We start from the raw sequence: 16,856 nt of genomic DNA on the forward strand, positions 1-16,856 counted from the left end.
TTATTCAAAATGGTCAGTAAAAATCAATTTTGATCAGTTGAAATTCCTTTTTTATGCCTCTGGTACAACTTTGACATCAATAAAATTTCATGAAAACAAAATTCGCGTCCCTTTCTTTCTCAAAAGATTTGCATAAGTCTGTCCTACTCTTTCGAGTTCAAAATTGAACTGAACTACAGTATAGTTCCTCAAATTTGAACTTTATGTAAAGAAAGTTTTGTGTAGAGTCTGAAGTAGAACCCTTTTTCTCTCCTGTTTCCTCAATATTATCGTATTACATTAACTTCTGTAACAAACTTCATTTATTTTACAACAAATTACATTGATATATTTTCTAAAGTCATTTTTCTTAATTTAGGGAAAGTGCATTTCACATCAATTTCGTTACGTTTTTGAAAATATTGTTCAAATTTGAGGAGTTGGAAATGTTATCTATACACCCCAAACGTTCAAATTTGAGGAACTCTACTGTAAATTTAATTAAATGTGATGTCCAAAAGAAGAAGAAGAGTACGAAAGAGTAGGATAGACATATGCTAAACTTTTGAAAAAGAAATGGATGTGAGTTTTGATTTCATGAAATTTTCCTAATCTAAAATGTGTGCCGGAGTCATTCTTGTCAATAAAAAGGTGATCAAGAAGCTATTTAATCAAAATCAAACCGATAATAACAATATGATTCACAACTTCTTAATTTTCGATTATCCAAGAACATTTAAGTATTTATGGACATTTACAATTGATATTGGTGACATCTCTGACTCGACAGAAAATTCAACACATTAAGTTCATATTTTTTCTGAAGAGAATTACATAGATTTGCTCCTTGACTTTTCTAGAATGTTACTGTTTAGTGAAAATTCTTTAGATATAATTTGAAAACTTCTTAAATACAAGACAAATATGCGAGTGCAAAATGCTTCTATTGGAAACAAATTAATCCAAATGGAGACAAGGGAAAGTTTCTAATTGGAGACAAAGAGCGTGAACGAAAGTGAAATCGCGACGAAAGGCTTCTAAAACCTTGTTGAGTTGCTCTTGAGTGCAGGATTTGTTCTTATTCTTGGTCTTTTCTCCTTTCCCATCTAAAACAATAAGAAAATCTCTCTAAAAAAATCACATTTCCGGGGTTTCCTATTGAAGCATTTGCAGACACTTTAGAAAAACCCTTTTTGTACACGAAATAGGTAATTATTTAATTTGAAAACTTCACGTACCATTAACAGTAAAGATTAGCACTTAACTAAAATTATCCAAAAATATGACACATAAATGTTAAACAAAACGAATAAATAACAGTCACCTTATTGTGTTTTTCATTGGAAAATATGGTCGATCGATGAAGAAAACGATGGTGAAAAGGTACACTTTTAATTTTTCTGTGATATTAACAAATTAAAATTTGTGAATATGAATGGATTTTCACTTTATTTGGAGCAAAATTAACTAAATAATGAAACTGCACAGTAAAAAAAATTTACAAGGATAATCGTTGCTTTTTTACCACGATTATTCTTGTAAAGTGACACAAATTAAGTATTTCAACAAAACGTGTAATCTGAAAATGTATAATTTAAATTTCATGTCATTGTAAACCGTGTTATCAACTGGGAATGATTACACAGTTTTGTATATTTTCTTACATATTTAGTGTAAAATTACACATTTTTCAAATAAAAGGTGTACAAATTACACAGTTTTCAGACAAAATGTGTACAAATTACACAAATGTGTATTAGTACACACGATCACATGTTTAATGTAAAATTTACAATGAAAATCATGGTAAAGCAGCCAAAAAATTTTTACTGTGTGTGGTATAGAAAATATATAAATATAATAATTTATTACTGTATTTATCGTGAAAACAATTATGTTTCCATTTGGAGTAGCGAAAAATTTCCATTTGGAGCAGGTTTTGAATTAGCTTAATTTACCTTAATATGCACTCTATATATTTACACGGAAGTGTTTCTCGGGAGTTCGAGATATCCGCAAAGCCTCGGACGCTTTATTGTCCCTTTTTTTAAAAGAAGTTGTGAATCTTCTTGACATTATCGGTCCGATCAGAACGGATTTATGATCACTTTTTAGTTTTTTGCTGACTAATATGGGCAATTTGGTGTCTTTACTGACGAATTTGTCGATTTTCTGATCAACTTGACTTTCAAGCAATAGTGTAGACGCAATTTTAGCACGGACTCTACACCATCCGAGACACATTCCAAATAGCAATGTTGTCAATTCTGTGTGGTTATGCTCGTATTTCTCTGCTAGGATTAGAATTCAAGTGGAGAAAGGCAAAACAACTCACTGGTTTCCAAATTCAAGCTAAATATTTCTACGAAAAATAGTTTGATACTGAACTTTCATCAGCGAAAATTGATAAATTGGTGAGATTATTGAGAATTTAAGCCATATACGTTACGGAATATTTTGCAATACATCAGCTTTAGAATAAGATACTCGCTTGTAAATGTGCAAGAGATAAATGGAATTGAATTTAAATTATGCCCTGCAACTCTACAACATTTTTTTGTTTTTTTTTTAGTGAATAATTAGCGTAATAAGGGTAGTTTTTTTTATTGAGGCACAGTTTTTTTTTCGAAACAAGCGATGGGGGTGCAATTTTAATAGCCCAGCCTCAAATAATATTGCAGATTATTCGTGAGCGTATTCCCGACTATCCCCAACGTAACGGACTGGCATGGAATTCAGCTCCGGGAGCTCTGCTTACATTACCAACATATTCTGATAGCCTGTGGCATATGCCATTTCATATGGACATACAGGATTATCAACCTGGTCATAACTACACTGCTATTATATTTGTACAAATTGGAACATCACTGACACCAAATACAGCACTCTATCGACTAGTCAAAAGTATAACACGAAGTCAATTTGTGGATAGGGTGAGAGAATTTAAAAGGTGGCAAAGTGCCTAGTTTTTTTGCTAAAATTTGGGCATTGTATTTCTCTTGTAGATAATAATTCTGTGGGCGTCTGATCGTCCTATTCCATCACGCAAGAGATGGCCACCAACTGGTCATATTCCCCTCAATGTAATACAAAGCAATACTAATGAAGATCGTACGAGTATATCCCAAAGATTTTATCCTCATCAGTTGATTCGAACTGATGCAATATTGTCCCTCGATGAAGATGCTATACTCAATACAGAAGAATTGGATTTTGCATATCGGGTTTGGAGGGATTTTCCCGATCGAATTGTTGGCTATCCAGCTCGTGCGCATTACTGGGATGATGGAAAGGTAGATATATACACAAGGGAAAATTCAGCAAAAAAAAAAAAACAGATAAAAAATGCCAACAACAGGGACAGAAAAAAAGAGCTTAAATATCTTATTTCTTTCGTATAACAGAATGCATGGGGCTACACATCAAAATGGACCAATTACTATTCCATTGTCCTGACTGGAGCTGCATTTTATCATCGATACTACAATTATCTCTATACTAATTGGCTTTCGCTGTTACTGCTGAAAACTGTTCAGCAATCGTCCAATTGTGAGGATATCTTGATGAATTTCTTGATATCGCACGTGACGAGGAAACCACCAATTAAGGTGACACAGAGAAAAGGATACAAAGATAGAGAGAGTGGCAGGTGAGTTTAGTTAATTTAACAAAATACTTTGGCTTAAGTAATTTCACAGGATTCTAAATTTCAAAAAACCACAAGATAATATTTCTAAGGTGTTTATACGAAACTTTGCAGCAACTTCTGACATCACACAGCAAATACTATACTATTAGAAATTTAACATGGAATTTGTACAGTTGCAAAATATTCAATTACATGTAATATTGAAATATTTCAGTGAAGTAACTTTATCTATTAAAAAAAAAACCCCAGGATTCTTGCAGTGCTCCAATTTCCCTACACATAACTTTATAATTAATGAATAACTTTTGAGAGAAATTCTTTCAAATATTCTTCTCACTTGTGGCACAAAGAATGCATGAAAAATTAAATTAAATATTTATTGTTAAAATTGAAGGTTTTTTATTCCAGCGACGCTTCATGCAAATTGATAGACAAAATTTGTAAAGGGAAAGAAAAAGAGCAGGCAAAATGTTTCTTGATTTCCGTAGTGCTCGAACTTGTAAAAATATCGCCCCAAAATAGTTTAGGTGTAATGTAATTGACTTTCTGATAAAAATTACTTATCGGTTGTGAATCGGTTAATTACCGGTTCAAAACCGATTCGAATCGGTTTAGTCTTGTCAAGAATTCCAAGACCTTTCCAACGAGGGTAAATATGATACCATTCGATTGAGAAATACGCTCTCCAGAGCCTTTTTAAGCTTTGACCTTGAAAAACCATTATTTGGAATGATTGGCTCCGTTCAGTATGTAAACGTAATACGGAATTATCGTTATTTTGACTCGGTGAATGCGATAGATGGCGCTATCAGGAGAGAAGAGAACAGGTTGGGTAGGCTCGGTGAGGCGCTTGAGAGAGTAGTCTGTAAAAGGTTTTCAAGAGGACCAGAGGTGCATCCCGAGAGTGTCCCTCTGAAGGTTTACAAGTAATAACCTTTCGAAGAGGCAAAGCCACTCCAAAGCCAAGCCAAGCCTATTCGAAAATTTACCGGAAGCCTAAAGTGCAAGTTCACGTACTCGCCGCTTGAGTGCTGAGTTCTGCCATTTCGAATTTCGATATTCTTGACTCTTCAATCGTCAACAATATTAACAACAGTGTGCAAAGTTTGCTGCAAAAAGTGAATTTTTGTGTAGTTTTGTGGAAATTCAGGATGGCAGAACGTCTTAATTGCACTTTCACTCAATGAGATGTCCATTTTAGGATCTTTGCTCGGGGTTGCTCATTTTTGTGTAACTCGTCGGTTTAAACGATCGAACTTCCAACGGGTTTTAGGTAACTTCTCTCTGATATACCTTCTTCGAATCGGTAAAGGAAAAACTGGAGAGAGTTCTCAAATCGGGAAGGTTATTACTGAACAAAAGGATTCAATCCTCTCGTTCAGTAATAACCTTCCCGATTTGAGTACTCTCTCCGGTTGAGGTTTTTTCTTTACCGATTCGAAGGTAAATTAGAGAGAACTTACCTAAAAACCCGTTGGAAGTTGGAACGTTTAAACCGACGAGTTACACAAAACTAAACAAGTTCATGAAAAGGACATTTATCTTAAAAAAATTGAGATTCAAACTTTCTGTCATCCTGAAATTTCACAAAACTACTCAAAAAATCACTTTTTGCAGCAAATGTTTGCACACTCTTGTTGACATTGTTGACGATTGAAGCGTCAAGAATATCGAAATTCGACATGGTAGAATAATAGCGCTAAAGCGGCGAGTACGTGAACTTGCATTTTGGCTTCCGGTAGATTTTCAAATGGGTTTGGCTTGGTTTTGGAGTGGCTTTGTCTCTTCGAAAGGATTTTACTGAACGGAGCCAATGGGATTTTCGTGTAAAGACGAAATGTCCGCCTTGGAAATCTCTCAAACATATCCAAAAATTGAAAAAAAATAGGGGAAAATGTGGGGCATGTTAATGGTCCCAGGATCGACTTATGGGAAAGAAGGAGTCCCCTGAAGGTACCAAGCCTCTATCCTTAACCGTTTGGCCTCTACACTGAAAGAAATCCGAAAAACTTAAAATAACATTTCGGAAATGTTAATTTTACTCTGCAATATTGATCCAAAATCGGTGTGAATAATACCCTTATTAGTTGTATTGGGGGTTAAAGTTACCCTTTTTCATGTTAATGTTAACCTTAAAAAAGTATAAAATTAACATTAAAAAATGTTGATAATTTTTTTACCTAAAAAGTGTTTTAAAATTATAAGGAAGAAAAATTAATCGCACTTCCATTTTTTTCTCAGTGTATATGTATGGGGAGTTCCGTTTCAAAAGAATTTTTCGGGACCGAAAAGAGCCCGTGAGTTAACTCCAGTGACACAGAAAAATTGCATATTCGCAGGAGATATCTATGGAATAAGTTACAGAAACGCCTCGATGTATGCAAAACATTTTTGGCCCCAAGTTTTCAGCCTATTTATCAGCTCCAACGGTTCCGCATTAAAAAACCGTATAAAAAATTGCATACATTTAGGGGAATTATAAAAATAATTTTATAATTAGCTCCTAATAGTTGGCAATTCATATCAGATTTTTTTAATCCGTTTTTTCTTAAGCCGGAACTCCCTATAAACGAGGTCCAGGGATTATGCACATTTTCGGGACCGTAGAAAACCGCGCGAAATGGCTTTACGTACCTAGAAAATTTGCATAAGCTCAGGAGATTCCTCTCGAATAAGTTACAGGAACGCCTCGATGTATGTATATTGTTGGCGCCAATTTCTCGGGCTATTTTTAGCGCCAGCGGTTCATATTAAGTGCATTCCAAATTTACCATGTACAGTAGACTGTCTTAATCGGGCATATGGGGCAAAATGTCATCCAAATTATCAAGAGATTTGGACATCAAAATCATTATAAATTCCACAAAAAGCGCTCAAATTTTAAGAATCACGATAAAACAAGGGGAAATAGGGAAATACAGCGAATTTGAACAAATTTGAACAAAATCGTCAACAAAATTTAGCACCCGATTGAAAAAGAGCCGATTGAGCGAGAGTCTACTGTAAAATATTGCATACATTTAGAGATCTTTCAAAAATTATTTCACAAATTTGCTCCCAATGGTAGGCAAACATGCATAATTTTGTGTGCATAATCATCCCTGAACTCCGTGCATTCGTAATCAAAAGAGGACGAAGCACACTTTGGCAAAATTTAGAGCCGATCGGAGGATATGAATTTTTTTTAGGATTGTAGTACAGCGAGTTGCGATTTCAGGACCGTAAAAAAGCCCGCGAATTCACTTCAGTGACAAAAAAATTGCATACTTACAGGAGAGATCTTTGGAATAAGTTACGGAAACGCCGCGATGTATGCAAAACATTTTTTAGCGCCTATTTTTTAGCCTATTTTCAGCGTCAACGGTTCAAAATGGCTTCTGCACATCTTGTAGATCAAAAAAAAATCATAAAATCGAAATTCACTTGAAAGTTTTGCTTATGTCTACCCTCCTTTTTCGTACTCTTCTTCTTCTTCTTTTGAACATCACAACAAATTAAATTTGGTTCAGCCCAATTTTGAGTCCAAAAGAGTGGGCTCATGCAAATCTTTTTAGAAAAAAGGGACATAAATTTGGCTTTCATGAAATTCTACCGGTCTAAAAGGTATGCTGAAGACATAAGAAATGTATTTCAGATTTGCCGCGTAAAAATATTTGCATACATTTAGGGGCATTTCAAAAATTATTTTATAAATAAACTCCCAATAGGGTAAATGTCCTAATTCAAAACCATTTCCAGACGCTTTAACTTTGACAGAAGATTCAACACATTAAGTTCATATTTTTTCTGAAGAGAATTACATAAATTTGCTCCTTGACTCTTCCAGAATGTTACTGTTTAGTGCAAATTCTTTAAATATAATTTGAAAACTTTTTAAATACAAGAAAATACGCGAATGTAAAATGCTTCTATTGGAAACAAATTAATCCAAATGGAGACAAGGGAAAGTTTCTAATTGGAGACAAACAGTGTAAGTGAAAGCGCGACGAAAGGCTTCCAAAACCTTGTTGAGTTGCTCTTGAGTGCAGGATTTGTTCTTATTCTTGGTCTTTTTTCCTTTCCCATCTAAAACAATAGGAAAATCTCTTCAAAAAAAATTATATTTCTGGGGTTTCCTATTGAAGCATTTGCAGACACTTCAGAAAAACCCTTTTTGTTCACGAAATAGGTAATTATTTCATTTGAAAACTTCACGTACCGTTAACAATAAAGATTAGCACTTAATTTAACTAAATTTAGCCAGAAATATGACATAAATGTTATTGTGTCGATCGATAAAAAATTCGATGGTGAAAAGGTACACTTTTAATTTTTCTGAGAAATTAATAACTTAAAATTTGTGAATATGAATAGATTTTCGCTTTATTTAGAGCAAAATTAACTAAATATTGAAACTGTGGTATAGAAAATATATAAATAAAGTAATTTAGTACTGTATTTATCGTGAAAACAGTTTTCATTTGGAGTAGCGAACAATTTCCATTTGGAGCAGGTTTTGAATTAGCTTAATTTACCCTAGTAGGAAAATTTATATCAATTTCTTTCAATCCGTTGTCACTTAAGCCGGAACTCCCTGTAGGTGATATTGTTAAGAATCTCGCCCCAATACAGACCTCTTTTTTTATCTTTAAATCCTTAAATAAAATAAATGTCATTGTTTGGTTGTTAAAATCGCTAAAATTCTGCAATACAATATTTTTCTCCCGTAAAAAAGAAATTTAGTTTTTTTCAGTGAAAATAAGTTGATATGAATAACAATATTCAGCTTATTAATATTGACAATAAGTCAACAGATTTTAAAAATTTCATAAATAAAATAAATTTAATGACTTTGTTATATTCAATGCCATTTTAGAATAAAGAGTATGAAGGAGCATTGCACAAAATAATTATAAAATGAAAAATATCATAAAACAGAGAGCTGTGCCATTTTATTGTGTGCTTAAAATGTTCTAAATTCTAGCAAAAAAAAAAACACAGCAATAGCGAAATTATTTCAACAATAAACTTTTACGATAAGTTTTTGCGGATTAATAATCAAAATTATGATGTGCTGAAGCACTGTTATGTATTAAGTGACTATATTCTCTGAGATTTTCCTCATGGGAAAATTTCATATTAAATTTTGTTTTAATGAAAAAAAAGCTCTTAGCTTTTTGCCTGCATTGGAAAAAAATATTAAGCACTTGTCAATATGTTGTGTTAATTAATTTCGTCTGCATTATCCATAGAGGCACATATAGGGTAACTACCTGGGTGCTGTATGAAATAATAATATTCAGCAACATGATTTATGTCCCAGTGGAGAATAGTGTCTGTTATCTTTGTATATTTCCATTTCTAATTTCGACATTTCAAACAGATGAGGATACACAATATATATAACGAATATATTATGTACGCTACTCGTGTGAGGCATAAAATGTATTCATTAGTGTTTTAATGAAATCGATTATACGATAAAATTGCTGTGTACTTAACTTTAATAAACATTTATCCATATTCAAGCGATTTAACTGATAATCACATTTTAATTGCAATCTCACCAAAATCTCCAAATTAAATGGAATTTGAGATTTCACAAAATATTTTTTTTAATTAAATTATTTTGCCAATTTAATCAATTTATCTATTATTGTAAAAATGAGATATTCAATTTGAAAATTGTTTTCAGATCACCATGGAATGATCCTGATCATTTTATTCAACGACAAAGCTGCTTAAATACATTTGCTGCGGTTTTTGGGTAAGTTCTTTTTTATTTAAATTATTTTAAAAGGTGGATTAACAATTCTTCGCAAGCAAAAATAAATTTTTCAATGACTTTTCTGTTCCAGTATTGTTTTTGACAAGTTTTAAAAGCTGAAATTAAGAAGTTTACAGTAAAAGTCATTCAATTATTTTTCATGAAATGTACCTTGAAAAATCTTTATGACTTTTCCTCAAATAAAATCTTTCTTAATATTCATAACAATGAACAATGGAAAAAAAGAAAGAGACTTATCTCTTGCTCCCTTTGCTGTCTTCTCGATAAAACAGAAATACCGCCAATGCAATGCGACATTTTCCAATTTCCATTGTCTTCGGGGCTTTAACTTTGTGTAGCACTTCTAACGAAAAAAAAATTGGGGAAGTAAATTAATTTTCCTAAAGGTTTCTGCAGATTATGTATCTCCTCTCCCTGTAATTTCGTTCAATGATTTTGCAGAACTACACGGTCGATATTAAGTAACTCGACTGATTATCAACGTAAGAATTACAATTTTTAATGTAAAATTTCATCTCGACTGAATTATATGCTTAAATGTTGTTATATTTAAGAATATACTTCACTTGAAATGATTTTCGTTTGACAAAATTCATATGGTACAAGGGCGTAGTACGGGAGAGACCGTTACTCGCTTCGTACACGATTTTCTATAAATTACAAAACATTACTATAAATAAATAACATACAATAAATTACATTAAAACTCATAATCTTAAGTTCAAATACATACAATTATCACAATATTACTTTATGTACAGCCCCATTATTGGACTAATCTATGTACAAGGACAAGAATCAGAAATATATTATTATTATTATTATTATTAGTAAAAATAAACTTTAAGATTTATCTCTCCCTAAGGCCATATTCACAAAAAAGGGCCTTTAAAATCATTTAATTTGAATTTAAAATGGATTTATTCTATTTTTAATTCAAATCCAATGAAAAATGTAGAGGAGGGCTTTCAGACCTCAGACATACTCTAGCTTCGAACACTTTATATTTTTCCCATATTCCTTTAATTAATCTGACGGTAATATATTTTAATCAATAGCTAGTCTTTTTAAGGGGTTACATGGGTCTCTCAGGTCAAAAAATAGAAATTTTTTTCTGATAATAATTTATTGTGTCGAAAGTAATTCAGAAATTCCAACTTTTGGGATATGAAAGAGTAACTTTAGAACAAAATTAAAAAAAAAAAATTGAAAATTCGACCGTTGATAGCTGATTTTCGGAACCATTCCTCAAAAAACAGACCTTGGGGTAGACAGGATTTCTCCCAGTAGGTTCATCTGAAATAAAAAGAAAAACCAAATATACTCTGTTAAAGGATTAGTTGGACCCCTGGATGAACGAAGGATTTTTTCAAAAAAACAAAATTTAGATTTTTGGCAAAAGTTTTTGTAAAAAAGCATCAATTTTACCCTATTTTTCAACACATTTTGTATTGTAGAAATGGTTCTGATTAAAGAAAGTGCAAATCCTTCGTTCAAACAGTAGATAATACTTCTCAAAACAAGGATGCAAAATTTCAGAAAGATCGGTTCAGTAGACTCTTAAGTAATCTTGACTACGGCATTGTAAAACGGTGTTTTGAGAAAAACGCGTTTAAAGTTTTACAACAATATGCGCGCGCGAGCGGAATGCATAACTAAAACTGCTCTACCTCCGAGAGTTTTGCTCCGATTGACTTGAAATTTTCAGAAAATATTTTTCGAGTGCTAAACTATAAGGTAAAAAAATAAAAAATAAAGATTTTTTTACCTGAGAGACCCATGTAACCCCTTAAGTCACACATTTCCCGGAAAAATGTCAATCTTATATTAAAGGAATATGGGAAAAACATGAAGTGTTCGAAACTAGAATATATGCGTAGCCTGAAGGCCTACGTACGGACTCAATCTTCAAACACCTCAAATTTTTTCTATGTCGCTAATGGATTTGACACATGGTTCTACTCAGGAAATTTGAGGCATTGGACTAGGTATTAAACACAACTGAGATTGTAAAGAATCTCAGGTAATATAATATCATAATGAACAATAAATTCATTAAAAACATATTGAAAAAATGAGTATGTTCGAAGCTTTGGATGTCCGAATGTAACGCGCTTTCCTCTACATGTTTTTTTTTTAAAGAACTTTACTGTTCTCAAGTACTTCTAACCTAATCGACTTTTATTTGTAGTGGTTCGTTCCTGTCACGACGGTTTTGTGGTTTTAGAACACAGCAAGGACTAGCGAAATAGTCGAGACAGGAACTAATATAAAAAAAAGTCGATAATGCAGAGGCACTTGAGAAAAATAAAATGTTAAAAATAACATTTTAATTTTTCATTGGGATAGCACCATTATAGTGAGGAGTTTTTCAAAGAAACTTTACAAAAACTATTTTTAAAAAAACAATGTTGTCTTATAATCAAACTTTCTCTTTGCATCTGCCTAAAATAATCAAAATCGGTTTAATGATAAAGTTTTGGTAAATTTTGAGAAAAAAAAACTGCGGAAAGTAAACCTTTTGAGACTCTTAAGAGCTTTTTCATACAATTTCTCATCATTTTCCCAGGATTTTCTTCATAGAAAAGTCTTTTTTTGTGAGTTTTAGCAAGCTTTCAGCTTACGAACTATTCTAGGTTTATCGAAATTTTATTTAAATTAAATTTTGAAACATAAAAACAAATATTCTTCACTATTTTTTAAAAAGTTATAACCATTGAAGAGTAGGAAGTGTACAAATAAGAGCACAAAAAAGTGCTTATATTTAGTTTAAAATGTACCTTATTCTGAATGCTAATAATTTCTGATGTTATTATTATTGAACATTAAGCAAAAATAAGCTAAAAAAAACATTTTATTATCTTTTTCTGTTCGCTGATTGGTGAAAATTTTTGATTCAATGTCCACTGCCATCTTAGTATTTATTTAGGGTACCTTCAGTGTAAAATAACTACAAAGCTTCTAAAATAAAATTATTTATTAATAGTCCAAATATAAGGAAGTGTAGGAAAAATTGAGTTGTTCAAAGCTTGAATCATCAAAGGTACCCCACTGTCCCCTACTAGATTTTACTTGCAGAAACTAATTTTGATAATTCGTAGTTTCAATTAAAGTTTTTTCGCCAAGAGCTTTGTAACCTTTTCAATGAAGAATTGTCAAAAGGATGCTCTTTCATACCTGAGTTTCCTCATTTGATGTGAAGGAACATCTTTTGACAAATTTGTAATAAATAAGTTTATAAATCATTTCTTTAAGAATACTACACTCTTTATTGCTACAGGCCATTCCAATTTGTTATAGAACTATTACTATTGTGTTGTAAAATTGAATTTAATTGGCAAAAAATACAGGATAAATATCTGCTTTCTGCTAGTTAAAACCCATTCAAAATTCATTTTCACGGTAAATTTATGGCCATTTGCAATGGGCGTAGAAAAACATGAGAAATAGCACTTTGGCACGTAATGAAACAGTAGTAAAATCTGTTTTAAACTAGAATTATTTCCATTTCTTCAACAGTGCGCAAATTGAGTGACAATTAAAGTTAATCATGGGAGGTACTTGTCAAACGTTATGGGGTGCGTACAATTAATTTTGTTTAGTCAACATCTTTTCGAAAAACTCCACAAAACGAAAAAAAGTTCTTCGTGTTGCAAAAAAGTGTCCACAAGTAGAGAACTTCTTCTAAAAAATGCCTTTTTTGCCATTGGTAAATTTCATTTGAAAATGTAAACTAATTGACTTTCGAAACTAAAATTTTAAAGAATATAAAACAAATGTTAGAGGATAAATTGTTCAGTTTTAAAGCGAATATATTGAAATTCTGATAGTTGAATTTTTTATCCAACTACATTAATTTCAGGAATTTTGCTTAAGTGGCCATATGTGGGGAAATGCTTCTGAGCAATTACCTCTTTTGGCCATTGCTTATTTCTCTTTATAAAAAAACAAATCAATAGGTTTTTAAAACAATACTATTAAGGACAAAATATATGAAAAATTCTGAGGGTAATGTCTTCGACTTTTGAGTAGATATTGTTACGATTCTGATGAGACAGCAGAACCTTCTGATGCATTGTAAGCCTAAGCACCCTCCATTGACTTGCAATGGAAGGGAAGATCACATGAACGAATAGGCCCAGGAAAACACCGTAAATCTTTTTGTAGACTTTTATTTTGTTCTTTAAAATTCTCCAGAAAGGGAGGGAGGAGTTCATTAAAGCGCCCGTGGGCTTTAATAAACTGCTAATGTTTCTTGCTACTCTGCGTCTCCAGTACTCCTTAAGGGCTTTCAACTGCTTCTTCGCATCCTTGTCGTGGTTTAGTTCTTCCTTTCTGGGCTACAAATAGAACACTTTAAACGCTGGACTTCTGGTCTGTCTGAGGGCCAGATAGATGGGGCTATTTAGAAATCGTTGAAAGGGAGGTTTCCGTCACAAAATGACCCTCAGACGAACCAGAGCAGATTCTCAAAATGCCAAAATCAGAGCATAAATTCTCTCTATTTCAAGCTGCTTAATTAACCCTAGTTGCAATTGCATATGCGTTGCTCACAAGAATTATAGCCTAAAGGCGAAAAAATGGTTTTCTTGTGGCGACGCACAAATATCACAATATTAATTTAAATTACAATAATGGAAATGAATCACTGGTGAATAATTGTTAATCCACTTTAGAAATATGTTCATAATTTTGCATGAGATGTTCTTTATAATAAATTTTTGCAGATATATGCCACTTTTGCGATCCAATTTACGGCTCGATCCTGTTTTATATCGTGATCCTGTATCAAATTTGAGGAAAAAATATCATCAAATAGAATTAGTTGGTAGCTAGCGATACATTTACAATTTTAAAAAGTGAAAATAGGATGATAAATGAGTGCTGCTATGAGAAAATATAGTTCATTTTGTGACGTGCTTGAGAAAATTATTGAGCAAAAATAATTATAAAATTGAATAAGGATCGTAACAACTGTGAATAGTAGAATTTTCGCTTAGAATATTGCGATAAATTCTCTGACTTGTTACTAACCAAAATTCAAATGTGAAAAATGCCATAAGCTAGTTGATAAACAATTGTAGAGATGTTTTTATTTTTTTCGTTATCGTGTCTGACAACAGTGTATTACATAATTTTATACGTATTTAGTGTAAATAGCTATGATTGTAGGGGGAAGAGGTGAAAGAAAAAGTCAGTATATAGAGATTATTTGACGAATTCTATAAATAGAAAAGTAAAGAAAAAAGAAACTGTTCCACATAAAATTTTTATGAGCTTTTAATGAAAAAAGAGATTTTGATTTTTTTTATTTTTTATTTTTATAAAAAAACGGAATAACTTCTATTTTGACTTTTGCACAGGAGAATGTCTACCAAAATCTAATGGAAACTTATGACACATATTTTATATGGGATGATTACTCGGAGTAGAGAAGTAATGACGTAAAGAAAAAGATGTACATTATTGTAAAAGGGATATAAAGATAATAGCTAGAAAGGGAACTGAAACAAATATTTACAGGAAAAAATATCAAACCATTCAAATACATTGCAACCCGAATAAAAAGAAAATAAATATATCGCAGTCGATTTTAAAACAAATTTACACTGATGACTTTACACTCATACACAAAATACGAAAAAAAAATTAAATACGCATAATATCTTTTATTCTACCGAGAAAATAGTAAAAACCGAAGATAATGTTACACTTTGCAATATTTTTTCAATTTCATGTTTCGCAGGGAAAAGATATTCTTATAATAATTGTCTTTAGACCCCGCCCATAAATAAATTAGGCCACGCCCATTTCTTAGAGCCAATTAGCGAATTTTCCAAATTCCGATTTAAAGTTCCGATTTAAATCAACCCTCGTTAAAAGCTCCCAATTTTCCTTTAAGTATTCAATTTTTGTTTCTATTTATTTCCATCCATCCATCTAATACTATTTTTAGTAGAGGTTAATTTTAAATGAAACTATGATCTAAAGTCATTGAAATGTATTTACGAAATGTTTAGGGGTTTCTTCTCGCAGCTGAATGATGATTAGTGATGTTAATGAAAATCATGTTGATGGTCCCCCGATCGATTTAAAGAAGAATCTCAACATTTATATATGTTTCACATAAGTTTTAAAAGATATTTTTTCAGAAATCTTTAGGAAATTTGCTCTAAAATAGGTACGTCATATTTTTGGAAAATGGCAAAAACCAACAAATGAGGCATTTAGAGTGATCGGAGCGCGATGTCTTGGATGAGCAAAATTGTAGTCCTAAGTGGTGCCTATCGCCTGGTATCAATTAATTTTTAATATTTTGTTTAGTTTATTTTATACAAATTTTTAAAACCTCACTTTAAGAGCATTTTTTGGTAATTATTAGAGAAACTCCAATTTTACACCCTGAAGGAGTGGTTTTACAAAGTTTTTTGTAATCATTAAAATTAAAGCACAGCTAATGAGCTTTCTAACGACCCCCACATTTTTTATGTTCTGTTAACTAGAACCTGAGATATATGGGATAATGTAAGGCAAAATAGGAAAAATATAAAAGTATTAATAAAAAATCATTGTGACGTGATGGAACAAAACCAAGGTCGGATTCTTAATGGCAAAAAAACAAATGGTCAGTAAAAAGTCAAAAGTGGTCAGCAGAAAATCAAATTTGATCAGCAAATAATTCGAAATAATCAGCAAAAATTTTCAATTTTGTCAGTAAAAAGTAAAATTTTGTCAGTAAAAAGTTAAATTTGGTCAGTAAAAACTTCGAATTGATCAGTAGATATATTCGAGTTGATCAGTAAAAAATTAAAAATTAATTAGCAAAAAATTAAAAATGGTCTGCATAAAGAAAATATGGTCAGTAAAAAATTAAAAATGAGCAGTAAAAATATTCGACTGCATCAGCAAAAAAATTAAAAATGTGCAGCAAAAAAAATTTAAAAAAAGCAGTAAAAAATTAAAAATGAGCAGTAAAAAATAAAAAGTGGTCAGCAAAAAATTAAAAAGGAGCAGTAAAAAATAAAAAGTGGTCAGCAAAAAATTAAAAGGGGTCAGTAAAAAATTAAAAGTGGTCAGTAAAAAATAAAATTGTTTTTTACTGATCATCTTTTACTTTTTACTGATCATGTTTTATTTTTCACTGATCACTTTTTACTTTTTACTGATCATGTTTAATTTTTTGCTTACCACTTTTCATTTTTTACTGACCGCTTTTAATAAAGTACTGCTCTTTTTTAATTTTTTACTGATCTTTTTAAACTTTTTGCTGCCATTTGTTTATTTTTTACTGACCATTTTTTTTATTTTTTACTGATCATTTCGAATTTTTTGCTGACCAAATTTGACTTTTTACTGCTCGTTTATTCAATGCTATTCTTAATCAGGGGACTTGACTCTATCAAACGTATCATGTGAGATCTCCGTTAGCAAAACCGTGTTGCATAGTGTTATTATGAA

General features: G+C 31.7%; 1 protein-coding gene across 2 annotated transcripts in view; it reads left to right on the top strand.

The window, feature by feature from the left end:
- The window catches only part of LOC129798673 (exostosin-1), a 94,895-nt gene extending 79,920 nt beyond the window's left edge, over positions 1–14,975 (top strand). For both annotated transcript variants that reach the window (XM_055841944.1, XM_055841943.1), the window contains exons 5-9: positions 2,661–2,915; positions 2,988–3,275; positions 3,387–3,631; positions 9,306–9,377; positions 14,126–14,975. In XM_055841944.1, coding sequence (XP_055697919.1) covers positions 2,661–2,915; positions 2,988–3,275; positions 3,387–3,631; positions 9,306–9,377; positions 14,126–14,234 — 969 coding nt within the window. In that variant the 3' untranslated portion in view covers positions 14,235–14,975. The remainder of the gene's footprint in view (positions 1–2,660; positions 2,916–2,987; positions 3,276–3,386; positions 3,632–9,305; positions 9,378–14,125) is intronic.
- The last annotated feature ends 1,881 nt before the right edge of the window (positions 14,976–16,856 follow it).

The sequence above is a fragment of the Phlebotomus papatasi genome, chromosome 1 (assembly GCF_024763615.1).
Source record: "Phlebotomus papatasi isolate M1 chromosome 1, Ppap_2.1, whole genome shotgun sequence".
Classification (NCBI taxonomy): Eukaryota; Metazoa; Arthropoda; class Insecta; order Diptera; family Psychodidae; genus Phlebotomus; species Phlebotomus papatasi.